Source organism: Homalodisca vitripennis, unplaced genomic scaffold, assembly GCF_021130785.1.
Source record: "Homalodisca vitripennis isolate AUS2020 unplaced genomic scaffold, UT_GWSS_2.1 ScUCBcl_689;HRSCAF=3240, whole genome shotgun sequence".
Classification (NCBI taxonomy): domain Eukaryota; kingdom Metazoa; phylum Arthropoda; class Insecta; order Hemiptera; family Cicadellidae; genus Homalodisca; species Homalodisca vitripennis.
In genome coordinates, this window is record NW_025776828.1 from 77605 (window position 1) to 99114 (window position 21510).

The window sequence follows — 21510 nt, forward strand, 5'->3', positions numbered from 1 at the left end:
TTTATATGAACACAAAAAGTTTCTTTCTGCCATTATAATTTGGTTTTAAATATTAGATCTTTCGGCTCAATCGGAAATATAAACATTCCAGAACACCTTTTAACTTATTTCGTAGGTTTATTATTACTAAGTTAATGATTTTTTGAGTTTAAACGGCTACTATAATGAAACACGATAGCGCACCAAGCTAGCCAACTAACTCAATCGAGTTGTTACAAGATCAATTTTTGTACAAAGTTTGGATTTGTTTCAGCATTCCTACAGCGTTCTTTGTGATAGAAAAATTCTTATGAAATTTAGGCCTACATGTAAGATATAAACTGTTCTATCACTCTAGAACATAAGACATATTCTAATTTGCCATTTCTTAAGAATTTGTCGTTTCTTCCATTGTATAAATTCAAAGTATAAAAGGTTTATTGATCAGCCATGCAGTCTTAAGCTCCTTGATGTGTAGTTGTCTGCCATTATAGCCTATGCTGGTGTGTTCTCGTACTGTGTGAGGCATATCTGTTATTATAACTGTGGGTACTTCAGCCTTGTAGAGTTCTTGCATCATCGTACAGTACAATTTCTTTCATGTAGAGGTAGATAGCTGTCATTATTTTTAATGTTGCAACGTCCTGTTTTTTCTATGTTCACAAATAACAAAGTTGTGAAGTTTGAACGGCCATCACATAGAAACGAAATGACATAGTAAAATGGCCAACTCAGTCGAGATATTTATAAGAACAATTTTTGTAAAAGTTTCAACTTTATTGGACTTTCTTTGGACAGTTAGTTTCCACAGGCATAGCATAGATAATATATGAGTGGGGGTCCATGTTTGATGAATTTGAGTAAAAAATCTTCACAAAGTGCTACCAAGATGGCAATTGCAATAAGCTAAATATACCTAAAATAGATAAACAGTCTCCATGATTATAGTATAATTAAAACAAGACATGCATACATTATAAATAATATATACTAATTTACAGCTGATGGAACAAGAGCCAACATTTGGAAATTAGTGTTTATGAATTTTATCTTACATTAAGGCCAGTTGGATTTCTTATTTGTAATAATTGGTAGAGTAGGTACATTATTAAGGCCTTTACTAAAACCTTTGATGGTATAACAATGTTATAGTAGGTTTTGGTTGTGTGCTTCATAGCGTAAATGGCACCTCTTGTTTTTCTACACCATCATTGACAAAGTGAAACTGACGTCCATTTACTCTTATGTCCAAGGTATTGATGTTTGGCCGACCCACAACTTACAATTGAATTGATAAATTGTATTTTTCTGTTACAGTTATTATTTCCTTTGACATAATAAACTTGGATAATAATAGATACGTGGCAATACTTAGGAGCCTCCATACTGCTGAAGAATTGACATGAAAAATAAAATAAAAAAGGACATAAAATGGGATTAAAATCACAATATACCGTTGACAGGCTAAAACATTGATTAGTTGTAAATATCACAATATATTTGGAAGAACACCATGATCAGTCAGCGTGATGATCGACAGGGCCACTATAGCCATTATTTGGAATGTTCCGGAGTTGTTCGATGTAGTAGGCGGGTAGACCGCTCTCCTCGGCCCCCGCCACAATGGTGTCCATGTACACCTTGCTGGGTTGTCGGTGTGGAGGCAGACTCTCCCCTTCGCTCAAGGCCGGGGGTTGGTCCACCAACTGATATGTGCGACACTGTACCGTCGCGCCATCTGGCCGTTCCACAGACGCGGTCACCACTTCGTATACCCCCTGTGACACACCTTCCTGCCTGTAGCATGGTTTCATCAACATAAATCATATTTAGCATCTTTACAAGACAATCTTAGTAATGTGACACTTCTTTAATAATATTTATGATAATTATCACCTTGAATCTTGCATCCTGAAAAAGCTAAACAGTAGAAACATAAAGGACAATGAGTGGGCTTCCGACTACTTAATTTCTCTAATTAATAGAGAACCACACACATTAAATTTTTTCTAAGGACAGGATTAATACGCTTTTTAAAATCAAATATATGTATTTTTGGAATGGTGACACAACAAATAAATAGGAACCAACTCAGTTATTATTCTAAGATAGTTGAGAATAGTAATCGGGAATCAGAGAAATACCGGGAAAACTACCTGTTTTCTGTTTTTTAACTGGGAAAGTACTTGGGAGTTTTTATTGATCAATATTTAAAATGGAACCACCATGTTAACTACTTAGTTAAAAAGCTGAGAAAGGTGTATTATTCCTTGTACTTAATGTTGAGTTTAACTCCATACCTCTTTAGTGGTCTAGGTATCTCTGACGTTGCTTTTAAATTTCTTTGTTACCGACTTTTTTTGTATCTCTTTAGACGTAGACTTCAGATTCCAGGAGTCAAGATTCTGACAATGTCAGATTTCAGACGCTACTCTAAGCGGAAGGTGAAATGGAGCTAAACTCAACATTTGCATTACATTCTTTTCACTTTAAAATGTTCTCAATTTTGAGATATATGATCAATAATTCACGTGACTGCAAATAAAACAAAATAAGAATTATTAAGAAAATCCGGTGGATTTTTCCTGTGCAATCCTCAAATACTTTACAAAATTGATTACAAAACAACCTGTGTAAATATTTGGAAACTGTCCCAGTCAGGGGTGCCCAGCCCCCCCAAGGGCAATGGCGCATGCCCCCCCCAATCCAAGTGTAATGCCCCCCCCCCAAAGTACCCCCAATACCCAACCCTTTAGTTTTTAACATTAGTCAGTGTAATGACAATAAAATTCACATCTTACATTCTAATCTTCCAAAGGACATCATTTACCTTTGGTCTTGTGAGGAATTCTTTCTGTTTTCATTATTGTAAAAAAATATATACCACTGTTTTTATTATCTTTTTTTAGAATAGAAATAAAGTATCTTTTTGAATTTTGATATAATTTTTGACACTAGCAGTGCACCCGTTCTTTGTACGGGAGGACTAAAAAAGTAGTAAACAATTATTATAGTTTTTAATATTTATATGTTTATCAAAGTACTAGATTACATCAGGAATAGCTACATGACAAATATTTTAATAGGATATTAAAAGGTCAGTAAGGGAGGCTTTGCCTTTTAAATGTTAAGGTTACTTATAAAAAGTTGAATAATAATATCATTGATAAGTCTTTATTGCAAAAGAATATTGCATAGCAACTTTGGTAAACATTCATACAATTATAAAAAGTTAGATTCCAGCCAAAAAACCAAAAAAGGATTGACCAAAGAATTGAAGAACTGAAGGTTAAGGTTATCAAAGGTTAAGGCAATGAAATAATAGCACTTCAAATCTTCAATGTATATGTCATTTTAAACACTTTTATTTATAAGTAATTATACTGTAGTTCCAATAGCAATTAACCCTAGATTGGTAACGCTCCTAAAACTTACTATACTGGTAAGGCTTCGTCAGGGAGACTACTTTAAGAAAAACAATTATTTTTTACTATTTTATTTTACAAAAAATGAATTTTTTGTTTACAGAAGTTTTAAATATTACACAAGGTAAATAGTTTCAGTAACTTACGTTAGATTGTGCATTCCTTGCACCATTGTCCTTGATGCTCTCCACACATCGCTCGGTAACAACGCTCGCAGAAGTGAGTTGTCATCCGGCGTTTTTTTGAAGGGCAGAAACTGCATATTTTCCGTCCTTGCTGTTGGACAGGAACTGGACGAGCTGCTGGTTCTTCTACATGAAGAATTCTCGCAATGGATTGAAGAAGAGGTTTTGCTTAAGTTAGTCATTTGCAAACGATGTTCCATCCAAGGACGGAGAAGCTCACAGCTGAGTTCCTTTGCAAATTGCCTTCTTGGAATAGGTTTTTCTCCTTTGGACACTTTGTTATGAACATATATAACGTAGGAATTAACCAAAACTATATTTAATACACCATAAAATACACAAAGAGGCCAGCGCCTTGTTTTTTTCGGGCTGGTCGACATTTGACAACACATTTGGTCTAAGGAGTCAACCCCTCCTTTGGTGGAGTTGTAACTCTCAATTATTTCTGGCTTGTTGCTTTTATTATTGATACTGGGTTGATCGTGCATCGTAGATAAAAGTAAAAACAACTTTTTTGTTTTCTTAGTTTTGTAAGACACCATGGTTTTCTGACCGTCAAAAACAAAAAACATTGAAGAACCAATTTCTCTAGTTCCCGGATCTTTCATTTCTGGAGGTACTTCGGGTTTGTCACGGCGCAATGTCCCGACCAAAGTCAAAGATATAGGAGGTGCTAACATTTGCTCAGCTAAAGGGATGGACGTGAACCAGTTATCTAATGTCACATTTCGGTTTGTACCATAAATTGGCCTCATCAATTCTTTGGCGAAATATAGAGCTTGAGGAACATCTCGTGGGGTGGTGTTCTTGCCTAAATAAGGCATTGCATTACACATATACTTGGTTCCCGAGTCACACATCATAACTAATTTTATGCCATATTTTGCAGGCTTGTTTGGCATGTACATGCGGAATTTACAACCGCCTCTGAAAGCAAGGAGTTGCTCATCAATCGTAGTGTATGATCCAGGTCTGTAGTTTTCTTTACAAGAAGCAATGAAAAGTTCCCATATATTTCTCGTACTGGAGCAAAGCGGTCTTCTGCTTGTCTCTCCTCTCTCGTCTCTTTGGCATCAAACCTAAGACAATTCAACAAAAACGAAAATCGTTTAGCACTCATTGCTGCTTTGTATCTCTCCCCACAAAACTCGCTATTAAATAGTTCTTCAATATGAAGAAGATGATTGTCCTTTTGAGCAGCACTTAATACAAGAATGCCTAAAAAAGCATCAAATTCCTCGTTTGGAGTCTCAGAACATGTGGATGTGATTGAAGCATAATTCTGTTGCTGCCTTAGTATGTTAGCGTTTGTATGTTGAGTGATAATTTGTTAATTTGTTCAGTCAGAAACAAAGAAAAACATTGTAAAGGGAGTTATTTTATTTCTTGCGTCACCAGTAGGACCTTGACGAATGTGCACAACATTTCGGGCAGCGGCTCGGGTGTTGTGTTGGGAAGGAATATTTTTCCAAAATTTACCAATTTTTTTCCTCTCATGACACGAATAGGGCAGACAACAACGTGTTTTGGATGATGAGACGATTCTGGAAGTTTACTCGTAGGCGACTGGTTTGCAGAAAGGGCCGGAGGTGGTGGTGCTTCAGCAGCAGGCGGTGCTGCTTCAGTAGAGGGCGATGGTGCTTCTGGTTGGGGGCGATGGGTGCTTCAGTAGGGGGTGGTGTTGCTTTAGTAGGGGCCAGTGGTGCTTCAGTAGGGGGTAGTGTTGCTTTAGTAGGGGCCAGTGGTGCTTCAGTAGGAAGTGGTGATTCCCGAGAGTAAGTTTCAATTACACATTCAATAGTTGCGGAAACCGAGTTTTCTTCATCCAACTCCATGTCTTCACCTGTTTCAGCACCAGGGAGTGGAGCCTCAATAGTCTGAACAGAAGGAGAGAATGGTAATGGAGCTTGGTTTACAGCTAGAGGTCTAGTTCCAGCAGTACAATTTTCAGCTTTAAGATCTGATGATGCATAACAATATTTTCTGATTACAAATTCAATCGTTGTTTTAACAGCATCATCTTCATTCTTTTTTGAGTCCTCTACTATACATACTAAGTCTTCATCATCACTAAGCCCGCTACCTGGTTCGTAATCAGGGTCGGCATCTGTATCATCACTACAATTGTCTAAACCCGAAAAATATGGTCTATCATCACAATCGGCAGAAACATCACTTTCTGAGTCAGTGTTCTCATTAGGTAACGTTCAATACACTGTAGCCTTTTTAGTTCATCAGAATTCATTTTGAAACCTGTCAAAAAATTATATTTTACTTTGGATAGGAAATAATAAAAAAACCAACCGCACAAAAGAACACTAACACAGGTCAGTAAACATATAATTTAAAACAGAACAATGTACCGTTTTCGTCACTGTGACGACGTAACTAACACACAAGAAGTATTGCTTCGTCAAACAAACGTTCTATGAAACAAGTAAGGATTCGTCCACAGAACTACGCAATATAAACTTAAAACTTACTTACACGGTAAGGGTTCGTCGGAGTGACTACTAGACCACTTTACGCACAGATACAACAGGGCTAGCGCCTATCCCCCTCCACTCACGCACCCGGATCAAGGTCAACTGAGTTGGCACTAACGGACACGTAAAACAAACAAAACCGTTTCCGCAGTACACACAAACTGCTGTTTTGCGTCGTCATCAAGACGACGCCTTACCAATCCAGGGTTATAGTCACTAGTCTAGTATGTTGCTGTCATGAAAACAATGAGATACAATTTACAGCTGATCATACAATACAATCCAAATAGTACAACATATTATAATCCAAATATTGTTGTAAATTTTATTTCATAAAACGGCATGTATTAAAAAGTTTAATAAATGTATTAATTTAATTTTGTTTCTATTATGGTGGAGGCATCATGTTTAACAATAACCAGAGTTTTCACAAGTGAATGGAATAAACATAGCTGTAAATTAATATATAATGTTGGCAAGTTTAGGTATTCTAAATTATTATAAATTGGAACAGGTTGTTACTGATGTTGTGTTGTAGGTTGTATTTACTTTTACATTACAAGAGTAAATAACAAAAATCTAAACAAAATGTATCATTAAATGGTTTGATTTTTGGAATAAAAGTATCATCTGAACAAGTACATTTTGTAAATTCTATCTACTAATACCAATAACAATAACAACTTTTTACAAAAAAAAATTATGGTTGCCTGTAAAGTCGGTTTTACGGGCGAAGATTTTACGTGACAATGTCTTTTTTCTCGGTAGAATATTTATTGATATGAATATTATTAAATTGCACAATAGGAACAAGGGATTGAATGAAAATAAGAAATTGCACAATTTTTAACTATAGAAATATATTTTGTTTACTAAAACATTGTACATAAATTTGAAATTAATTAAAATTTTTTATTTGTAAATGGTAAAGTTGAATAAAACATTTACTAAAATTGGAATTTGAAATTCTTGCTAAACACAGTTAAATTCTAACTCCGCGCGTGGTGATTGGTCGGTTTTAAGTTCGTTCGTGTTTGGTCGCACTGTTATGACAGGTTAGAGGTTATAATTTGTTATTTTAAATGTTTGACTAGCAATACGCGCTGTTTCTTCTCAATCGACTGAATTACGATTGATTGCAGAGTGATTTAAACTAATAATTTACTTAACACTATCAACATTTGTCAATAGTATGACATAACCTATAAACTCAGTTTCTCAACTTTTGTGTCAATCTAACAATTAATCAATCAATCATAGTTTACGATAATGAAATATCAGTGTACAATTATTTACCTTTATTGTTGTAGTTGTTGTAAATGATGAATCTAAGCACTCCACATTTTCACGAATAAACATAGTTATCTGCTTTTATCCCGTGCGGCGGACCCACAGTTATCTGCTTTATCCCGTGCGGCGGACCCACTGGACGGGCATCGTAATGTTACCGGGCGTTACACTTTTTCATGAGTGACTCCGAGCCGCAACCTAATTTAAGACGTTGTCACGTCAAAAGAAAAAAGTAATAAAACATTACAATAGTTACTTGATTACTGTGTGGGTAAATAGGGTGAAAATTTGAAAGGTTTGAAATTGGCTTCATTTGATACTTTTCTTAAATTTTTGACAAAAGAAGTTTTTTTCTTTGCACACTTGAAAGTGCAAACCTGTTTGATGATTCTTCATTTGAGATCTGTTTTAGAATTTCTTTCTCGCAAGAAAGAATGAGCAAGCTTGAAAGCCAACTATCCCCCATGGTGCTTCTTAGACGATTCTTAACTATCTTCAACCGACTCATAGTTTCTCTCAGCAGAACAACTTGTGACTGGCAGAGACAACAGTATCCTATAAAGTATACTGAGATGAGGGAATCCTGATAGATTGAATAGGCACCTGTATGGTCTAATAAATCCTCTTTTCACCCAGTCGTCAACAATTTTTCTTTTTCTTGAACTTGTCAGTCACTGTAACGTCCTCCCTGTTCTTCATCTTCATCATGGTCAGAACTTAAACTATCCTCGGGGTTAGCAGTACTGGTTCTCTCTGATTTCTTCTTCTCAGACATGACATCAGAAATATCTATGTCCAAGTGAGTAGCTTTGTAAACATCAATGAAGATGTCTAGTTCATCTACAATTAATTCCTTGTCTAGATTGTAGTATTCACAAAAGATTCTCAATTGAAGAGGGATTACATTTTAGGCCTTTTTTCTTATCATCTACCATCTTCAAAATTCCATCATGAGAAAAAATATCTCCCATCTGCGACACCATAGCCAGAGAACTTTCTGGAAATCTGTCATTTAGCTGGTTGTAGAGAGAGTCTAGAACGTTGAAATAAATATCAACCTTTACTTTCTTAATAGGGTCTTCTATGCATTCCTCAATTGCCAACTCGTCCATGAATCTTTTCCTTTTTCTGATTCGTTGTCTGGTGGGTAAAGAAATGTTTGTGTTCTTCAGCAAAGGAAGTAATGCCACTTTCAATCTTTTCCCACGCCGAATCTTGGCGCATGAACGCCAGTTTTTCCTGTGTTTCTTTAATAACTTTTGGGACTATACTGTAATCAATGGTAGGTGACTGAAAAACAAATTGTTATGGGAGACAATATTTTGAACAAAGAAGATGCTATGTATATTGTGCTTATATTTTCAAAATCTGTCATTTGCTTTAGGAGGCCTATTGCTTTGGCTTTGGTGTTGTTGTCAGAATTCTTGTCAGTCCGACAAATCTTGCATATGTATCTCTTATTGTTTCAAAACAACTCACAATGTGGTTTTGAAGGGCGTCAGTTTTACTCGACTAACGAGTAGTCTGTACTCTTTTTAAGCGTCTCTTGCTTCTTTTTTTTACCCCTTTTCTAGATTTTCGAGCAAAAAGGTGGTGTCTCCTGTGGCCTGACATGAAAACATACAAATCTTCCAAGAATGAAAACAAATTCCTCATTTGACAGCATATATCAAGGGACTGCTCTACAACAAGGGCGAACCTGTGAGAGCAGCACCATACATAAAAAGCTTTAGGGTTTTCTTTTGTGACTAGTGATTTGAGACCTTTGAACTGCCCTCTCATGTTCCCTGCACCGTCCATACTCTGGCCCACTATACCTTTGGGATCAAGGTTTAGGGCTGTTAAGCATTTCTTTAGCTCTCTAAAACAACATTTTCCCCGGATGTATCCCCACTTGTAAAAACCTTGACCAAGCGCTCTTTTGGTTTTACGTTTGATATTGTAGTTTGATGTGTATCATCCATGTGCTCAATGTAGCGAACTAATGATAGTGGTACATTCTTTTTTACTCACATCCTGGGTAGAGTCTAGTATAATCGAATAAATGTTGGTTAAATTCACACTTGTTACAATTTTATTAACTACCACGTCACTCATTGTATTGATAAGATCAAAAATATTCCTGTAACTCAAGAAATTAGATCCCAGTCTTACATTCTCAGCCCTTGCTCTATCAATTTTTTCAAGGTAAAACTCTCGCATTCTGGGCTATATTTTCCTATAAGTCTAAATAACCCTAACAGCTTTCCTTCTAAAACATCGTTTTTGCGAAAGGCAATCATTTCCTCACTCAAGTAACTACAACAATCAATGACAACTGACAAGACTTCTCGGTTTTGGTCAACTGCTCTGTTACATTGTTGAGCAAGGCTAGAATCTATTCTCTTTTGTGAGATCCATTGAATTCTGGCAACCTCTGCAGATATATGATTTTTGGAAGTCTCGTGGAGTAAAATATCTCTTTCCTCCTCTATGCTCTGTCCACCCTCTGTAGCCGGTTGTTCCCCATACAGACCGTTTCAGTTGGAAGTGCAAATAGTGTGCAAGGCAAACAAAATACAGCGTCCTTTTTTTTTACTGTACACTAGCCACTTCCTAGGTTTCACACTGTTATTGGGCAATATACAATTTTTCCACAGAGGGATTAAATTTTCTTCCACCCGTTGAAGGAAATTCTATTGATGATAAGTCTTGATTTTCCAACTTTAGAGCCACATTTATGTCTTTCAGGAGAGAGCTTGAGGTTAGCATATGAAGCTGGATCACTGTGATCTTCATTAGATGAAATATCCGAGTCTGGTTCATCTACATCACTTGTTCCAAAATTGTCAGGTTCCTGTTCTTCCAGTTCTTGGTTTGATCTACAAATATATACAAAATTTGTTTAGTCTGTGAGAAGTTATTAAGCCCTAAGCTAATAGGTTTTTAAAATTCTCAAAAAATGGTAGGCCTATTGCCTATAACTTCCAACATATGCCTGAAGAAAATTATAACCCTTCTATGCACGCCAATTCTATGCTCTACCCGTCGATAGATAAACAACCAAGAAGCTTCTGAACTCTAACAGGACTTTGGCGAACTACAACAATATTCAGACAGTGAAGAACGTCAAGAATGTTGTACACGGTTATATTTGTATTCAGTATTTGGGTCAAACTATTTGGGTACATAATTATTAGGCCTATGTTATAACCTAACCTAACTCCACAGAGTGCTGAACAGTAACCAAAATACCTATAACAGTGAATACGGCAGAACCAAATCAGACTTTGGTTTGACTCCTCAGAATACAAGCTTGGGTAAGTTAGGCTATACCATACATTTTACAAGATATTATGTTTTTAGGTAGGTTTGAATACATAAAGGCTTAGTATTCGTGTTAATCGTGTTTGCCTCTATAAAACAATATAACAGCCTGCGCCCTGCGCCTAGGCCTAGACATATTAAAATTTTGACTAAGTAAAAACCGTTTTTGCCCCTTAGGTTTACATTAGTTAGTTATTACAAAGTTAGGCCTATCTTTGTGTTTCTAGTTCAGAGTCTGTGACTTCTAGTAGTGGTAGAGTAATTGCATCAGTCTCGATCTCGCTGGTAGATTTATCTTGGAAACTTTCTGATGTTGGCTCAAAAACATCTTCATCTTGGTCTTGGGTAGGCCTACTCGTCAAAGTATGAGGGATGTCATCCAGGGATGTAGATTTGGCTTGGGCTTGGGTCTGGAACGTATTTTGCCATGGGCCGTTGTCGACTTTTATTTCAACTACTTTATAATTGATTTTTAAATTGTTCTTAAACTTGTAACTATGTTTCTTCTTAAAGTGATCCAACCATTTGTCTTTGCGATGGATCGTGTTGCACATCACTTCTAGGCATTTAAATTTGTACAACGTTTTTGCTCTCTTAGGCATCTTTAGTTTTAGTTATGAACACAATCTACAACATAACATAAGACATACCATACGCATAACAAAACACGCACATTCAACCTTCATTAACGTCCGTATCCGAGCTTCTTCAAACGAGACAGTTTTGTTCTGTTGCAATAGGTACTCAAACTCAAAACTCACGACTCACATTCACATCAGTACATCACTAACGGCTGTGATGTGACTGTGACAGACAGCAGACGGCAGACAAGACAGTGTTTGCCAGTTGAGCCACTGCCAACCTAATCGCCCTAAACAAATAAAATATTTCTCTTAAGGATTTACACGGAGATCCTGGAGTTAGTTTTAAACGGCGGAATAATATTTAGCTATGGCAATTTCGATCTTGAATCTTGATGATATGGTTAAATGATTAATCAGTACTTTTTAAACTTAACTGTTGAGTATAATTCTCATTTCTCTGTTATCGTCATGGTTTAAAATGTTAACATAAAAAAAAATCATGCCCCCCCCAAAAAATTTTGATGGCGCAAATTGCGCCATGCCCCCCCCTTCTGGGCACCCCTGGTCCCAGTACTCAAAAGTAAAATATATCTAACAATAATTAATAAAAAAACATTAAAGATATCATTAAAATAATATTGTAAGATACTAGAGAGGTTTCAGATAATGCATATTTGAAGATACATCAGGAAAGAGTTCAGGTATATCTGGTTTCTGACAGGGTTCACTAAAAAGTTCAATGATAATCTTATTCAGGATAGTACAGTAGTATCCACCAGGTAAGTCGTGTGTATCTTTGATGTACTACAACACATTTGAGCAAAGCTCTGAAAAATTATAAACACTGAGGTACTTTAAACATTTATTATATGATTAGCAAGCAAAATTAATTTTATTTAATTGTCCCTAGCAGTGCAGGTGGTAAAAATAATTTAATATTTTATCATTTTAAGATTTTTCTTGCAGATTTGTAATGTTTATTGTAATAATATGTAGATACTTGTGGACACTAATTCAAAACAATCCAAAAGGTGCAATTTCATCTCAGATGTAAAATATAATTAAATATACTTCAATACTTGAGTATTAACAACGCTTAAAATGTTATTGTTATTCAATATGGGGTATGGTTTAGAGGTGATAACTATATAGTCTTGAGAGTTAGTAACGCATGTTTTATCAATTGTTTGATGCACCTTAAATCTTTGATCTAATAGTATCTATTGGATGGGTAAACAGGTAGTTGGTTTGACCTAGCTGGGACAACAGATACTGCGCATAGGAAAAAAGGTGTAAAAAGATTTAACCCAAAAAAAGTGTTTGGTTCAGAAGCCAACAAACAGAAATCAAAATTTAAAGTACTTAAAAAGAAAAAAATAAACTTAGCAGACACTTTTGAGCTGGTTAACATTTCAGTAAGAATACCTTCATATTTAATTAAAAATACAAAATGAATTATTTAAAATGTTACAAAATGATTTACACTGACATTTTTACGATTTCTAATTTTATACAATATAAAATATTTACAAAAAGCCAGGCACTTTTTTAGTTAAATTATTGAAAATCACAACAATAAATGCTGCTTTTAATAGAGGTCACTGGTGTAGCTAGGTCTTTCTCATTGACTGTTGTCGGTTACGTGATCCTGTACAACTGTACTGGTTGAAAATTTCAATATATGTATTGGAGTAAAATTGAAAGAATAGATGGAATTTACAGTTTAACAGATCAAAGAAAAAAATAACTGATTTGGATTATCATTAAAAATTATATGATTGGTATTGATGACAAATGTTATTAATGCATTATAATTATAAAAAATATGTTATCCACGTAAACTTGATTAAGTATTGAAGTGTATAATTAATTTTCACCTCTTCACCACTATCTTCCGATTCTTCAACTGTAGACTCGTCAACTGAAAACACTTTTTGATCGTAATAAATTCCTTTATCATCTGAACAAATCAAACATAATTTACACTATTATGTGACAAAGCATGTGAAAAATCAAAGTAGAGTAATTGAAAAATACCCACCACCTTTGTTATCAGCATTGTTTCTGGGAGTTTGACTAGTTGCTTCTGAAATAGTTTGTGGCATACAATTACCCTCAAACCATTAAAGTCATATTTATCATCTTTTATAGTCCGATTGTGTCTTTCAGGCAACAAATATGTTGGAGTACTCAGTTGAGCCTTTTTCCAAATACTTGTTACATATTGCGTCTGGAACAGATGTTGGTGTAGTTCTGCCTTACGTGATGGTAAATTTGGAGCATCATATTTGAGCAGATTTTGTACACAGAAAATACACCTGTTGGATTTGTAGGTGGAACATAACTTCTGGAAGCAAGCGTTATTAACATTGGCAATATTTTTGTAGCCGTGTAATTCGCAGACAGACTTTTCAAGTATCGCAAACGTTTTATACTGCAGTTCGGGCTTGGCAAGGTCGGTTAGTGCACTTTGGTAATCCACATTGTTTTTAATAAATTGAAACACCATTTTTTTCCCTTACAAAAAAATGAAGGTAATGGCATGAAATCCGGGGTAAGCTTGTGACTATTGTAGATCCTTATTCTGTGTATGTAACTGTGTAATATTTATTATTATTCATCTTTTATTACCAGCTCCATAACCTGAAGCAGCTCTTTCAGTTGAAATATTGAATAATTGCTTTTCATCAAGCTCTCTATAAAATGGGTTCATTAACTTAAAGAAGCCACCGATAAATTTTTAAGTTGACCCAAATCTCACTTAGCCCAGGGTTCACAGAAGCTTCATCAACATCTAACAATAGTTCTACTTCGAATACTGCAAAATTTTCATCCAAGATACTACAGACATCTTGGTAAATAATACCAACAGTATCATGTAGAGCATCTTTACCAGAAGTATCAACAAATCGATTAAAATCAATCTTTTAGTACGTCCGATGGATTTTCTGGTAATGGCTTCTTTTCAATGTTTAATATTTTTAGTAACAAAATGTTGGCGACATTTTTAACAATGTCTCTTTTCTCTAATAAAGAAAATAAATACTCGTCAATCCCACGACCCTTAGGCCCTTTATTTTTTTGTGGTGCATTATTGTTACTTTCAGTAAATCACTGTATTTTATTTACAAACTTCTTGAAGAAACTCTGACCTAAGTCACCATCAAATTTGTCTCCATTGTCAGCACTTAACTTCTTTAACGTATCAATATTTACACGAAAAGAAAAAAGCATTTCCTGTTTCCAACAATATTTTCATCAACGAAAGCGCAAACTTTTTTGGTGTATCTTGAAATTGATGTGGAGAATTAACATATTCAACTCGACATTTACTGTGAGTTTTAAAATTTATTAAGCTTTATAATGGTTTACATATAACCTTTTCTTCTAGAGATTCTATGTATGGTTCAAGAGTTTTGAGAAGAGCATCTTTTTGAATGTAATATAATTGTTCATGCCGACCTTTAAAGTTTTGCGAACTTTGGAGCAAAAAATTACAAAAATCTGTGTTTTTAGACATTGCATCAGGATGCACTGTTGTATGTTGAGAATTCTGACCTTAACTTTCAGACTGACTCAATAGTTTCAGCAGACTGGCAATCTTCACTGTTGAAACCAACATCCTCTTCAAGCGGAACCCTGTTTGCTCACTTCCAACAACTTTCTTGCTTGATGGAGAAATGCCTACAGAAATAAAAACTTTATAAGATTTTTATGATTATTATGACAAAATTGACATAAATTAAAATGAAATCTAAAAGGTTTGAGTACGGTATTGAAAGTGAGGTTGGTGCAAAAATTTTAGTACATACTAATATGTCTTGATCCATGGAATCCATGGTCTTGATTCTATTGATAAAAAAACTTCATGCTTAAAGATTAAAAAGAGATATGGGTGCAGCTGCCTTATGTTACATCAAAATGATTGATTTCACTTACTTGAAAAATTTTGTTAGAATTACAAAAAAGCACTAATGTTTCAGTATGGAACTATTTTAACATTGGAATTTAAACTGTATATAAAATGGCTGTATATAAAGTTTACAATAATTAAGTTTTGTACAATACCTGATGGAGAAGAAGTCTCTGGATACATTGTTGACAAATTTTTCTTGCATTGTTCTTGAGAAATTGGTGTAACATTTCAGATGATAACCCTCCTTAGTAGAAACTAGCGATAGTAAAATCACATCATTATGTTTCAAATTCAATTCTTGGTGGATTTTCAATGCTACTCGACAGTTATTTAAAGTTTTATCAGAGAATATAATAACCTTCCTGACCTCTTTCTGTTTGCATAAAATCCATGACTCAGACTTATGTTCCTAAAATTATTCTTCCATTTTGATAAGAGTATTTTATTTTTAAATGTACTGTCTATTGACAGATATCTAATTTATAAATATAGTTTAATATTAACAAAAATTTGATAAATTTAAGCACTCAAAAACAAACACATGTGGTCTCAACAATGTATGAATGGTTAACTAAAAATGTATCCAGCACAGCTGTACAAGATCAAGTCACCAACAACAGCCAATGAAAGCGCAGATACGCCAGTGACCGGTGCTCTCAGTCACGACTAGGTGCTGCATATCTCTTTCTAGTAAGAGCAACATTTTTTTTTCTGTTTTCCAATTATTAAACCTCCAAAACAAGTCTGGTTTTTAGTAAATATTTAATATTATATAATATTAAGATGTGGTAAAAACATTAGTGTAAATCATCTATATATAATGTTTGCCTGTATGTCCTTTATAGAATCGTAAACTATTTGACAGATCGTTATAAAAATTTGTATGTATATTTATTTTTCCACAGAGAAGGTTTATATGCTATGCCCATTGATGTAATTCATCACCAGGCGCACTGCAAAAGATAAAAGTTTTCAAAATGCCTGCACACTATCAACTGCAATTACAAGACAGTTACGTATATTAAATAGCCAAACACTGTATTAAGGCGCTAAGTTATGATGTTTATTTGTCTTTAAGATACATTTCTGGTTGAACTTAGAGCTTGAGTGTTAGACCACTTTATAATAAAGTTCATGTACATGTACAATGGCTATAAACATAACACAAAAATTTCTTGATCGTAGCAACAAGGCAAACTCTAAAAGGCAATCATCGTTGGGAATTTAATTCATTTGAACCAGAAGTCCACATGCACGGGCAAAGCTTATGAAAAGCATGTAAAGCCGCGGGAAACAGCTAGTTTGTAATACTTAAAATTCATTTTGCATTTTTAATAAAACAAGTAGAGATGTTTTCATTAAATGATAACACCATCAAAAGTGTCTGCTTCATTAATTTTGTCTTTTAATTAATTACTTTATGTTTTGATTTCTGTTTGTTGGCTTATGAATACTTTTTTGGGCTAAATCTTTTTACAGCCTTTTTCCTAGGTGCAGTACCTGTTCTCCTCAGGCAGGTGAAGCCAACACGTTTACCTGTTTACCTATCCAATAGATACTATTGAGCAAAATTTTAAGGTGCATCAAACACTCCATGAAACATGGGTTACTACCTCTTGGACTAATATATACTTCTCATGGTCTTGTGCCAGGAGGGACATTTAGATCACTAACTGACTGACTATAGGTGTGTGGTACAATCTATTCTGAAATGAACACAATTACACAAAATACACAAAATACACTTACCTATCTAATGAAGACATATTATTGTTGTGAATCTCCCACATTGCTCCCCACACACAGCTGCCACTGTCAGGCACTATAGTAGCAGCTGCACCTCCCCATCTCTTGGACTTGTAGTTGAAGTCTAGCCTGTAATGCTGGAAAAATAGCACCCTATAAGTTTGTAGTGTTTCAAATATCTAAATGTTTTTACTGACATAACTATAGTGATATATAGCGGAGGTTTTTTTGAACTTTTTAGTTATCTCGATGATGCTGTTGTAGAAATCCTAGTTTTGTATGGCAATGTAATGGTATCTAGTGACTTTGTTGGTGCCACTGCTATGTATGCCGAGTGTGTGATATTATCCACTATGATAATACACTATTGGTGACATCTTAGCAATAAGGGATCATATGTCATGAAGCACTTGCCACAAAATGTTCAAACTGTCTCGTAAGCACTGGATAACTTGTAGATCGAGAAGTTGTAAGGGATTTGAGTGACTATTCAAGCTAGAAAACTGACCAAGATATTGTACACTAACAAAAAAAAACTCCCAAAATTTAAAAGGTGAGATAAAAGAAATTTTACTGATTACTCCGGAAGGATAGCAAAATTAAAATTAAAATTACACAAAAGGTAGCTATTTCAGCAAAAACTGTATCTGCCCTATTTCGCTAGTTTCTTGAAACCCGCTTATGATTATGACTCCCGAGGTAGATTATGATCGTTGTAAACCACACCCTCCACCTTAGGGAACAGATTATCTATCAATGTTAGGCTGCCTTGGACCTCTGAGCTGGCTGGATTTATTGTACAATAATAATAAGAGTCGCAGAAATAGCTTCCAAAAAAAGTGAGCCATGATGAAAGGCAGCTCTATACGGAAATCGATACCTCCTCGGACGTGGTCTTGTATGTGTACACAGATATTGGTCTATACACTTAATTCCAAAGTTCTTGCTCATCAACTCAAGCTCGTCACCAAAATCATAGAGAGCATTGTAGCAATCACACAGAACTGATGCACAAAAACAATGATGCTACTACTCCTCACAGCATAGTCGTGAAATGTAATTATTTGAAACTATTATTTATTACAACTTGTACAAAGTTATATTTAAGTTTGTTTTGTATTAATTTAAAATTTGCTAATTAAGTGTTGTACGACTTGTGTTGCAAGATAATTAGGAAGTTACAATATGCTTAGGTGAAGTTTGAATATTTGTTTGCTCTATAAAGTTGTTTTGCCACCTCACATTGATAGGCGAAGGTATTCATGTCAGTATGAATCATTCTCAGAAGGTCAAACTGAACAAAAATATAGTTTTTTTGGGCCAAACTTCGCTCCAGACTATTATTTTTATTGTTATTTTACGTATCAAAAAATGATGCAGACATCAGCTATGACCAATATGAAGTTGATTCATTGCTATAATGGACTGCTCGAAGACTACAGGTAACATTGACACATTATGGGTGGCGAAAAATCTCAGTGCTTGTCACACGTTGCAATGGTGATGCAGCAACAGACAGTCCGCAATGCTCACACACTTTACTCACATTGCCCTTACTGTTATTCTAAAACTTTATTAGGAAACGAAAACATTTTACTTCATTTATTTGAAGTTCTGAATTGAACAAAACACACGACTGAACGCTATTTCAAATCAATCTTGTGTAACAGAACATCTGAGCTCATTCTAACATATGTTTTATGACTGTATAAATATATCCAACAGCTTATGACACATATGCATCGCCATTTTAGTTGCGGTCATTACTTAAATACGCTACAAATGATTTTATTTTGTTTTAAATTATTTTGGTAAATATTGTTATTTTATACATTCAAAATAGGTGGTAATAACTAATTATAAATACCTATAATTATATGTTTTTGTACTCGATAGATTGGATATAATTTGTAATTGGTAATTTGATTCCATTGTGGTGGTGGCAGCTTACTATACTGCAGTCCCCTATAAATCATTAAAATGGTGTAATGTTTTACCCAATAAAAAAACATTATTTTCTTCTTCAGCAAGTAATTTCTCAACAAAACGGGTAAAGAATGTTTATTTTTACACAAGTACTAACTGTTTTATAATTCCTATATTTGTGCAGGGCCTATAGCAAGCAAACGTAATTTTACATGTAAATTGATAATAGCCTACTGGTTTGTCCATATCCTAAAAACTATTAAATTTTACATTTATAAGCACCTCAATGTTGCCACATTTATCTACAGCATATCCTCTTAATAAAGTAAACATAATTGATATATGTGCTATTTGTACTTCCCATAACAAAATAGCCAGCAATTTACAGTGGAAAATTTGTGTGTATACCACACAAGTGTAGGAAATAGCACGACACATAACGCAGAGGCGAGTCTGTTCTGCTAAATGCGGGTTTTCTGGTTAAGTTATTGAAAAGCATAAGCGAATCTTATCACCAGAAGGGGTGGAAAAATGTCATGTCTGTCTGCCAACATGATATCTTGTAAATGAAACTGATATATAGATTTTAAAGTTTACAGGTAGTTTCATTTCTCTTTAGGCTAAGTTCCATGATGGTGTATGTCAATAATAGGATTAAGCTGAGCATTAACATTTGTTTTGTGGATAACCACGATGGGAACAAGAAAATAGCAGAATACATCATTTTCTAAATCAAATGAGACTTTAACATGTGACATTTATATCATAGAATAAAAAGAAATTACAATAGAATGGGAGGTCAATTTTAAAAGTCGTTGACAAGATTCGATTTCCAAGCACTCTTGTTTTTTAGTAACCTTCTTAGCTCACTAGAACTTTAATTATTTGAACACTGCTACAAAACCAAAACTTTATAAAAAATTGAATATATATCATTAGGTAAGATATTTTTAGAACGATTTCACTTTTTGGAAACATTAAATTTTACTTGAAATTTCATTTCAAACTGGAGAGGAATGAGTTCTATGATGGTGAATGTCAAACCATGTATATTGGCTGAACATCATTGAAACAATTATGTTCTGTATGTAATTGAATTAAACGAATCTATAACGCAATTTCATTTAAGTAGTTATGCCCTATATCGAGGATTCATTACTCATGAATATTGATTATTTGATAATCATGAATATTCGAGTGTCGGTTGCTTATTATACTGAAGCCGAGGACATCGGCCATCTCACTCATTGTACAATAAGAGTAAAATATCGGTAATTCTAAGCAATATATGGGTCAACCTCGATTTTTCTCATATTACAATATAATGTTCCAATAGTCAATTAGAAAAGGAAATGTCTAGAATTTCTTGCCGGAAAGCAGTTATAGGGAGCAGGCAACCGCCAGATGGTCATATATTGCTTAGAATTACCTATTAGTGATCAGGGGCACTGACGTGATCTGGGCTTCAAATTTGGAACTACTTGAGTTAATTTTTTTTTTAAAGAGCCAGCAGCGCGAAGCGCTGCGCAGCGGCCAGGCATCGTGCGTGATCCTTTTTTTATTAAAAATTACTGATAAATTGTTATTACATATTACAATATAATGCAGGTAATGTATGTAAAACAATTTTAAACACATGACCGTCTGGCGGTTGCCTGCTCCCTATAACTGCTTTCCGGCAAGAAATTCTAGTCATTTCCTTTTCTAATTGACTATTGGAACATTATATTGTAATATGAGAAAAATCGAGGATGACCCATATATTGCTTAGAATTACCAAAATATCAATGACAAACTAAAAAGATGGATGATTTTCCTTATCATCCTCATACAAAAAAAAAACTCCCACATTCCTTATCATGGCACAGTTTCTAACCTCATCAAAGTAAATTGTGGGGAAGAACAATTTTTTGTGACTTTTAAAATATTTTACCAAAATAATAATACAACAAAAACAACTAAATGGGGGTTGTGGTAATCCTTTTCAAAGGGATTAGGCTGTATATTTACTACTAGGCATAGGAACTCAACTTTAAAATAAAAAAAAATGATCACAGGAAATGGGTTAACCTCCAGAGCCAGGTTGTAATGTAAATATTATGCTATCAAATGGTTCACTTGTGCTTAGTCTACAAGAATGTAACAATATTCCTTTGACCTAACCTTTAATTTTCCAATGCCAATCCTTGAAGCAGATGGGTTATTGATGTGGATTCTCTTCATCAGCAAATTGCTGCCATAAGCAAAATACAAAAATGTCGAACTCATTATAACCTACAACAAACAAAAATAAGTGCTAAAGAAATTACATTAAAAACTATAATTACGAGAACATCCAAGCAGAATAGCAAACATCGGTCCTCACAATACAAAATTATGTATGCTATTGTAGCCACAACAGAATGAATAGACGATGCGAAGTGAATCAATTTAATAAGTCATTAATGATAACATTTAAAGAACTAAATAAAACTAATCATTTTTATAAAGATACAAAAATTATTTTTCCGTCTGTATCGTCAGTCCCATGCTGTGATACATCATCATCACCTGATGCTTGACAGTTGATTTAATAGATTTTAGATTAACCAGCAATGCATACAAAAAAATACACAGATCCGTTATTGCAATTGGGTTGGGTGAATAAAAACAAGCTTTTGATATAGC

At 34.5% G+C, this 21510-nt stretch overlaps 1 protein-coding gene across 1 annotated transcript; it reads right to left on the reverse strand.

Annotated features, from left to right (window-relative positions):
* Positions 1-1455: 1455 nt before the first annotated feature.
* On the reverse strand, positions 1456-21402 carry LOC124370945 (gamma-glutamylcyclotransferase-like). The gene is made up of 3 exons (XM_046829252.1): positions 21007-21402; positions 16921-17054; positions 1456-1776 (listed from the first exon to the last, which is right to left on the reverse strand). The coding sequence occupies exons 1-3, from the start codon at positions 21109-21111 to the stop codon at positions 1497-1499; spliced, it is 519 nt and encodes a 172-aa protein (XP_046685208.1). The 5' UTR covers positions 21112-21402; the 3' UTR covers positions 1456-1496.
* Between the last annotated feature and the right edge of the window lie 108 nt (positions 21403-21510).

Excerpts from the sequence above, each read along its gene's own strand:
- LOC124370945 (XM_046829252.1), bottom strand. The coding sequence starts at position 21,111 with ATGAGTTCGACATTTTTGTATTTTGCTTATGGCAGCAATTTGCTGATG. Across the intron at positions 17,055-21,006 it reads TTGGCATTGGAAAATTAAAG|CATTACAGGCTAGACTTCAA; the intron begins GTTAGGTCAAAG and ends CTATTTTTCCAG. Across the intron at positions 1,777-16,920 it reads AATATGTCTTCATTAGATAG|GCAGGAAGGTGTGTCACAGG; the intron begins GTAAGTGTATTT and ends ACCATGCTACAG.